At 38.8% G+C, this 17,151-nt stretch overlaps 1 protein-coding gene across 1 annotated transcript; it reads right to left on the bottom strand.

The window, feature by feature from the left end:
* Nucleotides 1-2,730: 2,730 nt before the first annotated feature.
* LOC131362460 (uncharacterized) lies at nt 2,731-16,731 on the bottom strand. Its single transcript, XM_058404463.1, has 21 exons — nt 16,686-16,731; nt 16,311-16,460; nt 15,801-15,975; nt 15,530-15,676; nt 15,042-15,091; nt 10,343-10,511; nt 10,077-10,258; nt 9,488-9,662; nt 9,213-9,377; nt 8,861-8,941; nt 7,786-7,919; nt 7,578-7,625; nt 7,450-7,495; nt 6,935-7,252; nt 6,605-6,741; nt 6,378-6,440; nt 5,607-5,731; nt 5,020-5,125; nt 4,824-4,898; nt 4,091-4,234; nt 2,731-3,892 (listed from the first exon to the last, which is right to left on the bottom strand). The coding sequence occupies exons 2-21, from the start codon at nt 16,452-16,454 to the stop codon at nt 3,812-3,814; spliced, it is 2,565 nt and encodes an 854-aa protein (XP_058260446.1). The 5' UTR covers nt 16,455-16,460; nt 16,686-16,731; the 3' UTR covers nt 2,731-3,811.
* Between the last annotated feature and the right edge of the window lie 420 nt (nt 16,732-17,151).

Genomic DNA, 17,151 nt, shown 5'->3' with positions numbered 1-17,151 from the left:
TCAGAATGTCAGAATTTCCTAAATAATATCTTATATGAGGAATAAAACTCTTTACTGAAATACAATCAGCAGTAATTTCCTGTTGGGTGGGTTGTATCACCAGCACAGCGTCTTTAATTATATTCCTGTAGCAGAACAATCCTAACTGTTTAATTCCTTACATAACCTCAGTAGTTTGCCTGTACATATGGAGATTACAGGAACAGTCATTACAACAGTTATTAACAGTTATGTCTTGAGTGTAATGTGTAAAGTGCTCCCAAAACTTTCTTTTACAAATGTGTGGCAGTGTAGAGACTAGATAAGTCAAGAGGCTTTTATTGTCATTTCCACTACATATAGCTCCCTCGTGGGAGCCTTCCCAGGCAAATCCGTGGCCATCAGCATGCTCTCATATAGGCTCTCATCCTTGTGCCGATAATTAGCGGCAATTCGTGGCACCTGCACACACTGTTATTTAAACCATAGAGTTCTTTCACTCAGTGTGTGACATAGTCTGTGCCACATAGCAGAGCGGTAAACTGTATCAAAGTGGTATCCGCTCTGAGAGGTCATATTCTTGAGTTTAGGGCTTAGAGAAGCTTTATTGAGGTTCAAGCCAAGTGTTAGGATCCTGATCCTCATTCCTCTAAAACCCAAAACAGCACCGGTTCAGCAAGCAGATTCCCTTGGTGATGTGGGATGTGAGATTCCCATGATATTTTAATTTTCAGTGGCTCTCTGAAGGAGCATATTGTACACTTTCGCCAGGTCCTTCACCTTCTCCTTCAGAATGGCCTATACATGAAACTTGAGAAGTCATAATTTCACGTCAGTACTATATCCTTCCTAGGCTTTGTGGTCTCAGGGGTTGGGCTGAGGATGGACCAGGGCAGTCAGGGAAGGGCCTCAGCCCTTCTCGGTTTGCATAGTCTAGTGCTTTCTGGACTTTACTAATTTTTTCAGGAGCTTTGTGCAAAATTTTAGTACCTTGGCCAGTCCACTTTGTGCTCTGACCAAGAAGACCCAAGGCAAGTTTATATGGACCGGTGAAGCACAGAAGGCTTTAAAGGCCTTGAAGGAGAGGCTGATTTCGGCCCCAATGCTTCTGATGCCCAGTTCATAGTGGAGGTGGATACTTCTGACATAGGGCTGGGGGTTGTCCTGTCCTAATGGCCAGGACCTAAAAAGGAGCTGCTCCCCTGTGCAAATTTCTCTCACTGACTGACTGCACCAGAGAAAAATTATGACATGGGGGACTGCGAGCTCCTGGCCATCAAACTGGCCTTGGAGTAGAGGAGACATTGGCTCTTTCCTCATCCTGATGGTCCACAAGAACCTGATCTGTGGGGTAGCCCACCCAATAGGATCTACATCCCAAGACTTGGGGACACACCTCACCATTTGCTGGGCACCCTGGGGTCATCAGAACCCTGGAATTCTTACAGCATTGGTTCTAGTGGCCCACAATGGATCGAGACATCTGGACCTACGGCATGGCTTGCCAGAAGTGCACCTGAAACAAAGAGCCCCGTACACAACCTCCCTACCTATACCGGCTCGCCCATGGTGACACCTTTCCCTAGACTTTGTCACCAGACTGCCAATGTCTCAGGGAATGAGTTTGATACTAGTGCTGGTGGACCTATTTTCAAAGGTGTGCAAATTTATCCCACTGCCTAAACTCCCCCCAGCGAAGGAGACTGTGTATGAATGCACTGCTTCTTGGTCTTGGATTGCAGTTGGTCTCGGATTGGGGCTCTTAATTTGCTAGCCGGGTCTGGAAGGACTTTAGCTGCCTAATAGACGCCACGTCCTGCCTATCCTCAGGGTCCCCCCCAGAGTCAAACAGTCAGACAGGGAGGGTTAACCAGGACTTGGTACGCTCCTGCCATTGTTTGGCCTCTTCCAATCCTGCAACATGGGTTAGACATCTAATGTGTGTTAAGTACGCCCATAATACACTATGGCACTCAGCTTTGGGTATGTCGCCCTTCGGGTGCCAGTTCAGCCACACCCCTCCATGTTTCCCAAACAAGAGTTAGGTGTCCTAGCTGCAGAATGAATGGTGAAACACTGTTACAGAGTCTGGAAGGGGGTAAAATGGCTCCTCAGTCCACTGCTCGGAGGAGCACTTGTGCAGGGAACCACAAAAGGCACTTGCCGTGCACACTCTGTCCAGGCCAGAGGGTCTGGCTGGTGACCAAAGATCTGCCCTGGCAAATGGAGTCCATGAAATTAGCACTGCACTATATTGGGCCCTTTAAGACCTTCCAGTGGATAAATCACATGATGTACTGCCTGCAGCTTCCCCAGTCTATGAAAATCAACCCCACAATCCATGTCTCCAGACTGAGGCCAGTCCTCAGTAGCCCCCTTGGTGCCCCCGGCCAACCCAGCCCCACCCCTTCCAGCCTCGAGGATGGAGCGTCGGCCTTTACAGTATGGCAGATTCTGGACTCCTGACCATGGGAGAGGCATACAGTACATGGTAGACTGGGAGGTATATGGTCCAGAGGAATGCTTGTGGGTCCCGACATGACACATCCTGGACTCAGAGCTGAATGGGGAATACCGGAAAAAATGGGTGATGGGCTTAGGAACATCAGGAATCTGTCAAGATAAACAAACCTTTCTGTAGGTATGAATGAGGCATGAGAGGTTTTTAAACTTCAAACAATGATTGTAAAAGAAAAACCTGTGTGACTTTGTGGATTATAATAAGAGGATTAAAGAGGTGAAAGGCAGCAGTACGGTTTCAATTCACATCTATTTATTCAATGGATTCAGTGTTCTAAAATACATCACTGAGAAAAGAAACAAATTGTAAATAAACAAACAAACCACATATAGTCACCAGTTCCTTAGCTTGTGAAGATAACTGGCACTGCTATAAAGATATACACAGTTTTTTTTAGAACAAACAAATTATAACAATCACATCTACATCAGTAAAAACTAAAACACACCGTATTCAGAATAAACAATGAAACCATTTAAAACTGAAAACTGCAAAAAAAACTGAAACAAGAGAAAAGCACCATTAAATCCATATTTCATCAAGTAATAAAACTACTGCCGCTTTGAAACGATGCATCCTATGTTCAGCTCTCAGCAGCACTCAGGAGTGTGTAACTGCTTGCCTGCTAGCATTCCTCAGAGCATTTAATCGTATTCCACCAAAATATAACATGTGACTGCATGCAGTAGCTTTATAAGGGCTTTACGCTGAATCTGAACCTGCTGGGATTTCATCATCAACGGTGAAAGCACACAGGAAGTAATTTATATCTGGTTAGCGTTAGTGCTCAGTGACAGTCTGGAATAGTACACAAGCATGTGATTTAAGAGAGATTAGGAAAGTTTTCCTCTTTTTTTTTTTTTTTTTTTTACTGAACTACAGTTCATGTTTTCATTTTAAAGTTAATTTAAAAAACAAGGAAACAAGGACAAGTGGCAAAAAATGGACAGAGTACAATCTGAAACAGCGTTAGATCACAGACTGTACCATTACACTGTAAATGACAGAAAAATAAATAAATAAAAGGAATTAAAATATAAAAACTGAGAAAGAAGAATAAGAAATAAACAATATTACGATATAAATAATAAATAATAGAAAAAACATGAATCCACTGAGTTTTGCAAAAGCTCCTTATTGAAGCTTGTATATTGAATCATTTTAAATTTAGTAATTTTTCCATTATACTGTGTCTCACTTCCAGACCGATATCTGAGGATTATAGCCTCCTGGATTATAACAAGTTCATTTAAATATTCAGATGATGTCAGTGCAATAATGTTTAATATTAAAATCTAGAAATAAGAAATTCTACTGGATTTTAAAGACTCTGTTAAACTCCTTCTCAAACAGCTTTTTCAGTTTGGCTCCCATCCTGACAGACCTATTATCCTGCAGACACACACACACACACACAGAAAGAGTCATTAACCTGACAGCAATATAATGAATGGTTTGCCTACATTATTATTATTATTATTATTATTATTATTATTATTATTATTATTATTATTATTATTATTATTACCAAACCAAACAGATATAAATAGAAATCTATCACTTAATCTTTAATCTGTATTTGCGTCTCACCCTGTAAAAAGTTTGGCAGTTGTTGAAGATGAGTCTGATGTCACGCACAAACTGTCCCACTGTTCTGTACTTGTTTTTCTTCAGTTTGGTCTTCACTTTGTTTAGCCACATGGGCTTGGAGATCACCTTTGCATATCTGTCCACCTGCATGAGGGCAAGGTTTAACAAGGATTCTTTAAAATACTATCATGTTGGTCAGTCTGCCATGTTCTTTTGTACAGCATAGTGATGGACAGTCAGGTGTAACGTAGATGAAATACCAAGTGCAGTGACTTAATGTAATGAATGTTCCTCTATGTAAGCCCCAGGAAGTAGTTATGGGATCTGCAATTTATTTATTGATTTATATAAAACACAAACCAGCATAATTTATTGCATTTTTAGAACTATTATTGAGTTTGACAGGTTTTACTCCTGAACAGCTAAAAACTATGCAGTACAGATAATAAATTAAATGTGGTAGGTACTGATTCAAATGCGGTAGGTACTGAACTGAATGTGGAAGGTACCGAATTGACTGCAGTAAGTAATGATTCAAATGTGGTAGGGCTGAATTGAATGCGGTAGATATTAAATGCAGTAGACATTAAATGAATAAAATAACCACAAGAAGTCATTCTTCGGTGTTCTTCAGTAAAATAAACACCTGGAAAACTAATTTAGCACTTCCTGTCTGAGTAAATAAGAAAGTGGGTTGAAATGTGAATGTGCCGCATTGTGAAGAAACTCTTACCTTTTTGGTTGGGTCATCAGTTAACACACGCTGTGTATCTGCCTTAAATAAAAACAACAGCAAATACTCGCAGCGCTGCAAAAAACCAAATAAAACACGAATGATCAGAATCACCTCTGTATGCCATCTGTGTGTCTGTACGTGTATATGGTGTATACGTGTGTATGAGTGTGTGTGTGTGTGTGTGTGTGTATACCATCAAGTTTGAGGAAACAGGACATCTCAAAGCTCCCTTCCTGTTCATGTGAATCCACAACTTCATGTTATGCTTTAACACACAATAAGTACATATCCAACTGCCCCTACACACACACACACACACACACACACATGAAAACCAAAACAATGAAGATTCTTTAACTTTAACTTCTTTAACTAAGTAACTGGTCTATTACCTTATCAGGTTATACAGTATAACAGTATTATTGTCTCTACACAATATTACACTGCAGTCCAGTGGTGCAGGCAGTTCACAAAGACATTCAAACACGCTAATATGAGTTATCACGGCTCACCTTCTACCCCAATATCATATGCTGGCAAGCTAAAGTTACTTCAAATGCGGTAAGTGTTAAATCAAATGCGGTAGGTACGGAATTGACCACAATAAGTAAAGATTCAAATGCAGTAGGTGCTGAATCAAATGCGGTAGGTACTGGATTTAATGCAGTAGGTAATGAATCGAATGCGCTAGGTACAGATTCAAATGGACTTATACATTTGCTCAGGTTCTTGAGTAAAATGTAAAGAGCTAAATTCATTCTAACGTTCTCTCCTTCTCACACAAGTACGTTGTCCATTAAAACTGGTAAGTGGCAGTGATGGTGAAAAGCTCGTGGACACTCGTCACAGCAGACCAGTCTTCCCTCAGAGTTACAAATGTAGCACACGTCATCATTATCCTGCTCCTGTGAGGTCAGAAATGAAGAAAATTGAGTCTTTAATTTCAGTCATGAGTCGTTATTTATACAGTGCCTTGAATTAGTGTCCACCCCCACAGGAACACACTCTAAACCTGGAGTGGACTGATTTACACCAGGGGTCTCCAACCTTTTTTTCCTCAGTGAGCTACTTGTGTTATATTATTAATAACATTTATTTCCATGGCTTATTGCCATAAACCAAACCAGCTGAATAAGCTATTTTTGTGTGAACATGACTGTGTAAAAAAAATGTCAATATCGAACAGTCATATTTTGCAATAAATCATTTTAAATTCACATGAGCAGTATGTTAACTGTTGAGTCGGGTAAATTCATTTAACAAAAGTGGTTTGCTGACTAGATTTATCAGCTTTTATTCTCAGATTTCGTTAATTAACATTACTTTTATTTATCAGCAAATTGTAAACTTACAAATCCTATGGCACATGCCATGATGATGTAACACCATCCACCACTATCCCTTATAAGAGAGGTGCTTGAGTACCCTGCTGGGGGTCAGGATCGACTCATGCAGCTACGCCAGCGGCTGAGTATGCGGTAAAGTTCCAGACACTAGTGGCACTTGTGATACTAGAAATTTTCATAAAGATGTTGTGGGTTTAAGACTTACATTTTTCTCAGGACGGCACAGATGACAGTGGCACCACAGGGAATGGATTTGCAGGATAGACTTCTGCAAAAAGAAAATAGGCAAGAAGATGCTTAAAGTGATGAAGTATCTAGTTTTACACAACATACAGTGACTTTACACTGTACTGTATATACAATGAACAGTAGGGGCTATAACATGCTCAAGCTCTGTCTGTCAAAATATCCGGGACTTTATTCTCATGTTACCTCAATCAGGTAGTTAAGGGGTTTTCCATGACACAGTATATCTTTTTTCCAGTGTCCGTCTGTTATCTCCTGCTTTACAAACTCCTCAGGAGTGAACCAGCGCTTCTCTGTTCGGATGCTCTTACTGCGTGACCCACCTGAACACAAACAAATTGTGAAACACACGCTGATCATTCACATACAGGATTCTATTACAAGTGTCATAATATGTACTCATGTCATGCATTTTCTTGCACAAGCTTTCAGTTTACAGCTTTCAGTTGCTGCAGTTTTATTATACCTCATCTTAAAGTGTACAGAGCTTTCCCAGAGTTTCCCAGCTATGATTACCTGCAAATCTGCTTTTATATAAAACACCACTGACAGATCCACAGCTGACTGGAAAAGTCAGGAGTTTTGGCAAATCTGCTGGCTCGTGATCTTCTTCTTCTTCTTCTTCTTCTTCTTCTTCTTCTTCTACTTCTTCTTGTTCTTCTTCTTCTTGTTCTTCTTCTTCTTCTTCTTCTTCTACTTCTTCATCTTCTTCTTCTTCTTCTTCTTCTTCTTCTTCTTCTTCTTCTACTTCTTCTTCTTCTTCTTCTTCTTCTTCTTCTTCTTCTTCTTCGTCTTCTTCATCGGATTCATCTGCCTCTCCACTGGATACTAACTCTAAAAGGCAACATAAGGAAGAAGAAAAACACAAAAAGAAAAGGTCAAATACACCAACAAAATGTTCCTTTTTTACACTTTAAAAAGTTCTTACGTTGACAATTTCTGTGATATAGTAAAAGCAAGACATTTCTCCTTGTAACAAATAATAATAATAATAATTAAAAAAGATCATGTAAATCAGAGAGTATACTAACGAGGGTTGTTGGTTTCCACCACAGGGCTAAAAGAAACAGTCTGTTTCTGCAATAAGAAAAAAAAAATCCACGAATAAAAGCATAACAAAATGTTGAATGCATAAGAAAAGAGTAAACAGACACAGCACCTTCTGACCGTAGCGTTTGTAAATGCGGGGACACTTCAAATGACCTTCCTTTGAAAAAAAAAAAAAGAGAGAGAAAATAGGACAAAAAGAAAAAACATTCATTTTTAACAAATATGTTTTTGTATGTCGGTCAATGTGTGTCCACCATTTCACTGTTTCATCAGAGTTGGTGCGTTAATAGTGACTGTTAAAAAGTAATCTGTTTTACCATTATAAATTTCTTCAGTGGGGTGTTTTTGTAGCAGATGCTGAGTTTCCAGTTCTTTGACCTTTCCTTTCCTGAAATTCTCTCAAACTCAACTGGGCTGAACCACTGGCGCCGGGACAAAATGCACTCTTCTCCTATAGGAACAACACTTTATTTAAATTACAGTTTATAAATTAATTTTTGGAGCAAATTCCTTGTGACCAGTGTATTTCTGTATGAGGATGAAAGTATAAAATAACAAAGTATAGTCTGTTTGTCTGATTCGACTGAACTGTAGGTTAAGGACTTGCTCGAGGACCTTGGATTTGAAGACACAACCGTCTGAGGTGTAACTCGAAGCCTTAAGCTCCGTTCACACGTACAGCCATTTTATCTCTGCAAGCCTCCAATCACTAGCTATAGGACTGGTTGCCATAGCAACAACATTTATCAGTGGGTGGAGCAACTAGAATTCCTCTTGACAACACATCAGATTTCTTCCAGCTGAAATAAAACTTCTGGGGGGCGATTTACTGTGTGTATAATATTCAGCAGTGTATTTGCGCTTCATATCAAACAAGATGAAGGAGAAGCAGCCTGTGGTCCTTGCCTCGGATCACGAGCAAATGAATGTGCTGGGTAATAATTTTTACTTTTTTTTAAATGACCTTATAGTACTGTAAATTACCGATATGCCATGCAGGTAATTTCCAGTATTTCTTCTTCTTCTTTTTTTTTTTCACCAGTATCTTCCATATTTACTTATCACACATTTTTATTTCCATAACAAGCACCATGATGTCAAAAAAAATTTACATATATACAGTTTGTAATAGCAGTATTTCCTTATTTGATCACTTATCTTGCATTTTTCTCATTTTTCTGTTTCTCGTTCAGCAGAGGGAGACAAAATTCTGCAGCTTTAGCTGGTTTTCGTATCCGGTTTTCTACCGTTATTGAAAATTTTCATCAAATATTACTTTATGTATAATCACATGAGAGAAATATTTCTTAGAGATCATTATGAGAGATTATAGTAACATGTCAAACCATAACTATCAGGACACTGTTGAATGATATGCACATAAAGGTGTACCTTTGGCAAGCTTGTCTGGATACAGTATGCCTGTTTTTTCTCCGCAGGTAACAGGAAGCTGTCCTCTCTTAAACAGCGATGCTAAAAGGAAGAATGTCATGTTACTGCTGGTTTCTGCCTTGAACTCCATTTCCCAGAATGCTCCACCACAGCACCTAACCATCTCCATTCACCATTCACTTTCACTTTTTAAATAACCCAGACGTACACACACTCTAACCTGCACTTACATCCAACGTCAGTGTTTCTGTGGTATGTCGTATATAAGTGCCAGTTAAAGTGCATTTCTTCCTGTTACTCCAAAACACACCACATGCCTAACCCAGTGTCTATCACATTTCCACCAACTCACAGAACGTGGGCTCCTTGGCTGCTTTCTTCTGCCTGGATCCTGATGAAGGGCCTGGTTCCTCTTCATTTATCTCTTCATCACCTCTCTTTCTTTTTGTTGCACCCTCTTTTTGCGCTTGCTCCTTACCTTCTCTTTCACCGTCCTTTACACATTTCCTGAAGGAACCTAAAACAAGAGCCTCTATCTTGTTCAGGATGGAAAAAAAAGCTCTGGACTACAACAGAAATATAACAACAGAAATGAACCGAGAAGGATGAAGAGACGGAGTGACTGACCGTCCTGGATGTTGTTTCGGAGTGTGCGGAAAACTGGGTATTTCCGCTGGATGTGGTCGTCTAACACACACCTCCAAAACCGTTTCACGTAATCTCCTCCCTTATCCTCCACCTGGTTCAAAATCTCATACACACCGTCCTCTATTCTCTTCTTACTTTTCTTCTTTATTACTTCCTGCACATAGAGAGAGAGAGAAAGAAAGAAAGAAAGAAAGAAAGAAAGAAAGAAAGAAAGAAAGAAAGAAAGAAAGAAAGAAAGAAAGAGAGAATAGTCATGTGTGTAAGTAGGGTGTACAACTGACACTTGGCACTGAATTAATGGCGTCTTTCATAAATTTTAAAGAAACAAAATAAAATCTAAAATAAAGAGGGTGTGTGTGTGTGTGGGCACATGCGTGTGCGTGTTTACGCGAGGTCATGTGCTCTAATGCGCATACATTTCGTCCAGTAATTTATCTCCAAAATGCAATGCTTTCAGATTACAGGCCTGAAACTTTTTAATCTATAAATTCCAGACAAAACAAATACATGTAAAAGTGTGTTTCAGCAAGGCAATCCAATTAAATGATTGTCAAAAAGATTGTCTTGCCTTGTAGAGATCCTCAGGTACCAGGTCATGGTCTCGGAGCTGCTTGAGGAAGACGTGCGGTTCCTCCATACAAGAGATCTCCGTCTTCTTGCAGTGAAAAAAACCAACCAACTCCTCATGAGTTATAAAGTCCAGCTGATCCATTCGGCTGCTGTTTCTCCGTCTGCTCTGTACAACAGTAACTAAATGTACAGTAATGTGTAATGAAGTGCCCCAGTTCAGCAAAACACACAACAACAACAACAATTTCCCAGCTGATTAATTACCTTTTCTATATTTAATGTAATATTTGGCTTCCTGGAGTAAACTTCTGCCTTCATAGATCCCGGATATGAGTGAGTGACGCTGAGTGACGCGGAACCTGAGAGACCTGTAGAATAAACTCGAGAGAAGCGGAAGCCACACCTTGGTTAGTCGTATGAACTGAAGTGAAATCTAAACAGTACACGAAAGGAATTGCTTCCATAATAAACAAACATTCAGTGGACTGACATCCTAAATAATTAACATACATATTATACTATATAGAGTACAGCCTTCAGTATCCTAAAGTTCTCAATGCATAGGGGAAATAAACACTTTCCTTTGAATAAACATTCTCTATTGTGCAAACAAGCTTTCTCTTTCTCTCTCTCTCTCTGTCTCTCTCTCTGTCTCTCTCTGCCGCCCCCCTCTAATAACACATCTGGTGATATTATGCATGTTATTGCATGTCCATCTCAATATTGCGACAGATCCAGCCTGAGTAATGAGTTCACTATGTTCTTCTTTTATCAACAATGATAAAAAAAAAGATCTATATATTACAAACTACATGTGAACTATTTTGGAAGATATTTAGATAAAAGAAAGGATTTCTATTATGTACTGTATGGAGAGTTTTGGGAGACCATGCAGCGAAATAACAGTTAGACAGACAGTGAAGACTAGACCAGGTGTCTTTTTTGTGCAGAACAAGATTAACATGTGTGCCTTTGTACTCTAGTGTACATGAGGAAGGGATTTACACACAGCTGTACACAACAATAAATCCCACATGTATATCCAAACTGCTCTGTTTATTATTTTTTATTGTATTCTGCTTGTATAGATAGATAGATAGATAGATAGATAGATAGATAGATAGATAGATAGATAGATAGATAGATAGATAGATAGATACACAGCCAGGCAGACAGACAGACAGACAGACAGACAGATAGGCAGGCAGACAGACAGACAGACAGACAGGCAGACAGACAGACAGACAGACAGACAGGCAGACAGACAGACAGGCAGACAGACAGACAGACAGACAGACAGACAGACAGATAGATAGATAGATAGATAGATAGATAGATAGATAGATAGATAGACAGATAGATAGACAGATAAATAGATAAAAGCTGCTAGGGCTGAGCATCTGAGCAATCTGATTGAAATAAACCAGAACAATCCCAGATTCTTATTTAGTACAGTAGCTAAACTAACAAAGCATCATATTTCTGGAGAGAGTATTTCAGCACAGTTTAGTAGTGAGGACTTTATGAATTTCTTCACTAAAAAAATTGATAGTATCAGGAACAAGATATTGGATGTTCAACCACTGACGGCATCCGGTGATCCAGACCAGCCTAAAGCTCCACATTTAAAGCTACAATGCTTTACCAGCATAGGGCAGGAAGAGCTAGTTAAACTTATCACCACGGCTAAACCAACAACGTGTTTGTTGGATCCAATTCCAACTAGATTGCTGAAAGAAGTGATACATGCAGCTGGAGAGCCTCTTCTTATTATTAACTCTTCGTTATTTCTAGGTCATGTCCCAAAATCGCTCAAGTTAGCAGTTATTAAGCCTCTTCTTAAGAAACCGAAACTGGACCCTGATGAAATATCAAATTACAGACCGATTTCAAACCTTCCGTTTATATCTAAAATATTAGAAAAAGTGGTGTCAGCCCAATTATGCTCCTTCCTACAGGAAAACAATATCCTTGAAGAATTTCAGTCAGGTTTTAGGCCCCATCATAGTACAGAAACTGCACTAGTTAAAATCACTAATGACTTGCTTTTAGCTTCGGACCAAGGCTGCATCTCCATTTTAGTCCTGCTTGATCTTAGTGCTGCATTCGACACTATAGATCATAATATTCTCATAGATCGCTTACAAAATCACACAGTCATGCAGGGACAGGCATTAAAATGGTTTAGATCCTACCTGTCTGATCGATACCACTTTGTAGATTTAAATGGAGAACTGTCCAGTGTAGTGCCAGTGAAATACGGGGTCCTGCAAGGGTCAGTTTTAGGACCTCTGCTTTTCTCAGTATACATGCTTCCATTGGGTGACATCATTAGAAGGCATGGGATTAGTTTCCATTGTTATGCCGATGATACCCAGGTATATATCTCATCAAAACCAGATGAAATATCTAATTGGTCTAGAGAGTGTGTTAAAGATATTAGAGATTGGATGACCGATAATTTTCTATTACTAAATTCTGGTAAGACAGAGTTATTACTTATTGGTCCAAAAACCAGTACACAGAAGCTCTCACAATTCAGCTTGCATTTAGAAGGATGTACTATTACTACTAGCTCAACAGTGAAAGACCTGGGCGTAATATTAGACAGCAACTTGTGCTTTGATAATCATATTTCCAATATCACAAAAACAGCCTTCTTCCACCTTAGAAATATTGCCAAGCTTAGGAACATTTTATCTGTATCTGATGCAGAAAAGCTAGTTCATGCATTCCTGACCTCCAGACTGGACTACTGTAATGCATTACTAGGTGGTTGTCCTGCATCTTCAATAAACAAGCTACAGTTGGTCCAGAATGCAGCCGCCAGAGTTCTTACCAGATCATATAATGTCAATATTATCATCCCTGCACTGGCTACCTGTTAAACTTAGAACTGATTATAAACTAGCTCTACTCACATACAAGGCTCTAAACGGTTTAGCTCCCACCTATCTATCCAGTCTTCTAACACGTTACAATCCACCATGCTCTTTAAGATCACAAAATTCCAGACTTCTAGTAGTTCCCAGAATATCAAAGTCCACAAAAGGGGGTAGAGCGTTTTCGTATTTAGCTCCATAACTTTGGAATAGTCTTCCTGACTGTGTTCGGGGCTCAGACACAGTCTCCCAGTTTAAATGTAGACTAAAGACTTATCTCTTTAGCCTGGCATACATCTAACACATCCCATAACCTTGTACTCCAGTACATCTGATTAAATGCACATTCAGCTAGTACTGCTAATATTATGAACAGCAGCTACGCTAATGCTGTTCCATTGTTTCCCTTCTTCTACCCGTCCTGAGGCATACAGAGACTGTGCCGGCTCCAGTGGCATCCGGAGATGGACCAGCTCCAGCCGGGTTCTGCTTGTGAGGATTGGGATATTCTAAGCAGCGCTGTGGACGACAACCTCCTTATTGATTTACATAACATTCTACACATGCTGTATCTGCATCACACAACTGACTACACATAAATGCACAATATAATCACCTTCTCCGCTGTCACCCAAATGAGGATGGGTTCCCTTTTGAGTCTGGTTCCTCTCAAGGTTTCTTCCTCATACCATCTAAGGGAGTTTTTCCTTGCCACAGTCGCCTCAGTCACCTCAGGCTTGCTCACTTGGGATAACATCTAGGACTGTCTGTCTGTTTGTCTGTTCATATGTTTGTTGTTTTCTTATGTTGTTTCTCATGTAAAGCTGATTTGAGACAATAGATAGATAGATAGGCAGACAGATAGATAGATAGATAGATAGATAGATAGATAGATAGATAGATAGATAGATAGATAGGCAGACAGGCAGACAGGCAGACAGACAGGCAGACATACATACATACATACATACAGACAGACAGACAGACAGACAGATAGGCAGGCAGACAGACAGATAGATAGATAGATAGATAGATAGATAGATAGATAGATAGACAGACAGACAGACAGATAGATAGATAGATAGATAGATAGATAGATAGATAGATAGATAGATAGATAGATAGATAGATAGATAGATAGATAGATAGATAGATAGATAGATAGATAGATAGATAGATAGATAGGCAAGCAGGCAGGCAGGCATACAGACAGACAAGCAGGCAGGCAGACAGACAGACAGACAGACAGACAGACAGACAGACAGATAGATAGATAGATAGATAGATAGATAGATAGATAGATAGATAGATAGATAGATAGATAGATAGATAGATAGATAGATAGATAGATAGATAGATGGGCATAAATAAAGCACTACAGGACATCATAAATGAATTGATAAATAGATCAAGAAACATTTTATTCTTTTTTATGTGGTTAATACAGTTGAGTCAAACACATCTGACCATGAGCTAACAAAAATAAAAAAACAAGAAAAATGTCTTAATTTTAGGTCAGCTTTAAAAGTTCTGTGGACATCAGTGTTAGAACATTACTACAAAGAGAATACTACATCCAAAAGAAAATAGTATTTAAACATGGTGCTTGAACTGGCATAGATCAAGGATTTTTATAGAATGTATAATTTTTGGTAACAAAATCTTTTTTTACGTTAAATAACTTTTTTAATTTATTTATTTATTTATTTATTTATTTATTTATTTATTTATTTATTTATTTATTTATTTATTTATTTATTTTTAAAAACAATAACCAAAAAAGGTAGTTAAATACACTACTGGATATTAAAGATATAAAAATCCTGTACAAAGATCTCGCTCCCAAACTCATTATCCTGCACACACACACACACACACACACACAAATGATTTACTTGCCAGCAATTTAATATGTTTTAAAGAAAGACGAATTCCATTGTATACCGTTACGGTAGATAAGTTACAACGAAGCCAGATTTTCTAATAAACAGTCTGTTGCGTGTTTTGTGTAACAGATGGACATATCAAGTGAAGAACCTTGTACTGAATGTCATATTAAACTCCATATACTTTCATCTCACCTTGTTAAACTCAGCCATGGTTTTATACTCCTTATTCTGCAGATATCGCTCTGAGAGATAGAGACAGGGTAAGAAGGAATAAAAATGATAAAGAATGGTAAAGGATACAAGAAGGATAGAAAGGGGTCTTCAATACAGTGGTACCCAACATGACCAAAATCAACGATAAGGGGCATTTCCTCATGTTAACCACTGTTGCCAATGTAAACAGATCAAATTTTAAGCAGAAATCATGATGTATTGTAAATTATAATGGATTGGATAGTTATAGTGTCATGAAGCGATTATGCCATTCCAACTTTCCTTTAAAAAAAACATCTATATGACTAGAATCATCAATGTAACAGAATTTTCTTAAACTTTTAGTGAGGTAATAAAAAATGCATTTTTAACCCTTAAATTATAATACCCCCAAAACACACTTCATACCTAACTCATCATAAACTGTCATTAAAATACCGTGTGCTCCGTAGCTGGTTGATTCTAGCTGGACTCTGACGAAGGGCCTGGTCCGTCTTCATCACCTTTCTTTCTCTTTGTTGCACCTTTCTTTTGCTCTTGCTTCTTTCTTTTTCCTTCACCATCCGTACTCCTGCATGTTTGCGTAGGAAGCCTTTCAAAATTCCTAAAGGAACCTAAAACAAGAGCCTCCATGTCGTTCAGGATTGTATACAGGATGGAAAAAAAAAAGCTTTCGACTACAACAGAAATATAATAACAGAAATAAACAGAGAAAGATGAAGAGACGGAGTGACTGACCGTCCTGAATGCTGTTTCGGAGTGTGCGGAAAACTGGGTATTTCTGCTGGATGTGGTCCTCTAACACACACCTCCAAAACCGTTTCACGTAATCTCCTCCCTTATTCTCCACCCGGTCCAAAATTTCATACACACCATCCTCTATTCTCTTCTTACTTTTCCTCTTTATTACCTCCTGCACAGAGAGAGAGAGAGAGAGAGAGAGAATAGTCAGGACCCCCATATATGTTCAGGTATTGAGGCTGAACTTTGCAAATTATTTCAACATTTAAAGGTAAAGTCCCATCATATTAATTCAATTTTTATTAATCCTAAAATTTTAATTCCACAATGCATAAGTGTTGATGTCCAAGATTATACATCTGTCATTGTATATCCTTAAGCACAGCAACGCATAGTACATCTAACAGACACGACAAATAAATAACAAATGTACAAACTTGCTTCAGAGAGTCAATCCAATTAATTCCCTCCTGGAACGCATGTATGAATGTAAGAAGGTTTTCTTGCCTTGTAGAGAGCCTCAGGTAGCAGGTCATGGTCTCGGAGCTGCTTGAGGAAGATGTGTGGTTCCTCCATACAAGAGATCTCTGACTTCTTGCGGTGAAAAAAACCAACCAACTCGTCATGAGTTAGAAAGTCCAGCAGATCCATTCGGCTCTAATAATAATAATAATAATAATATGTTAAGTAAAACAAGCAACAACAAAAATTTCCCAGCTGATTAATTCCTTTTGTATATTTAATGTGATCTTTGGCTTCCTGAAGTAAATAAAGTGTTAAAGTCTGCCTTCGTAGATCCCGGATAGGACTGAGTAACGCTGAATGATGCGGAAACTGAGAGACCGGTAGTATGAATGTGTGGTTTGTGAGTGGAAGCCACACCTTGGTTACTTGTAGTAATCCTATGAACTGAACTACAGAATGAAACCTGAACATTAAATGAAAGGAATCTCTCTCTCTCTCTCTCTCTCTCTCTCTCTCTCTCTCATAACACATCTGATATTATACATGTTATTACATGTCCATTTCAACCTTGCGACACCTTCCTGATCCAGTCTTGGGAATAAGTTCAATACGTTCTTCTTTTGCCAGAAATGCTGTTTATATATTATAAACTAAATGTGAACTATTTTATAAGACATTTAGATTAAAAAAAAAAAGTGTTTTCACTATATAAGGAGGGTTTTGGGAGACCATGGGGTGAAATAACAGTTTAATGAACAGTTTTAAAGACTAGACCAGGAGTCTTTTCCTTCAATGTGTGTGCAGAACAGGATTATCATGTGTACATTTGTACTCTAGTGTATATGAGGAAGCTGGTATTTACCACACAGCTGTACACAACAAT

The sequence above is a fragment of the Hemibagrus wyckioides genome, linkage group LG12 (assembly GCF_019097595.1).
Source record: "Hemibagrus wyckioides isolate EC202008001 linkage group LG12, SWU_Hwy_1.0, whole genome shotgun sequence".
NCBI classification, from domain to species: domain Eukaryota; kingdom Metazoa; phylum Chordata; class Actinopteri; order Siluriformes; family Bagridae; genus Hemibagrus; species Hemibagrus wyckioides.
Note: the sequence above shows the minus strand (reverse complement) of the source record. Positions and strands in the feature narration are given on the sequence as shown.

Coding starts and splice junctions, on each gene's coding strand:
- LOC131362460 (XM_058404463.1), bottom strand. CDS start 16,454: ATGGATCTGCTGGACTTTCTAACTCATGACGAGTTGGTTGGTTTTTTT. Junction 6,742..6,934: donor ATATAAAAGCAGATTTGCAG/GTAATCATAGCT, acceptor GTTTGTGTTCAG/GTGGGTCACGCAGTAAGAGC. Junction 4,899..5,019: donor CTGTTTCCTCAAACTTGATG/GTATACACACAC, acceptor GGTTTTTTGCAG/CGCTGCGAGTATTTGCTGTT.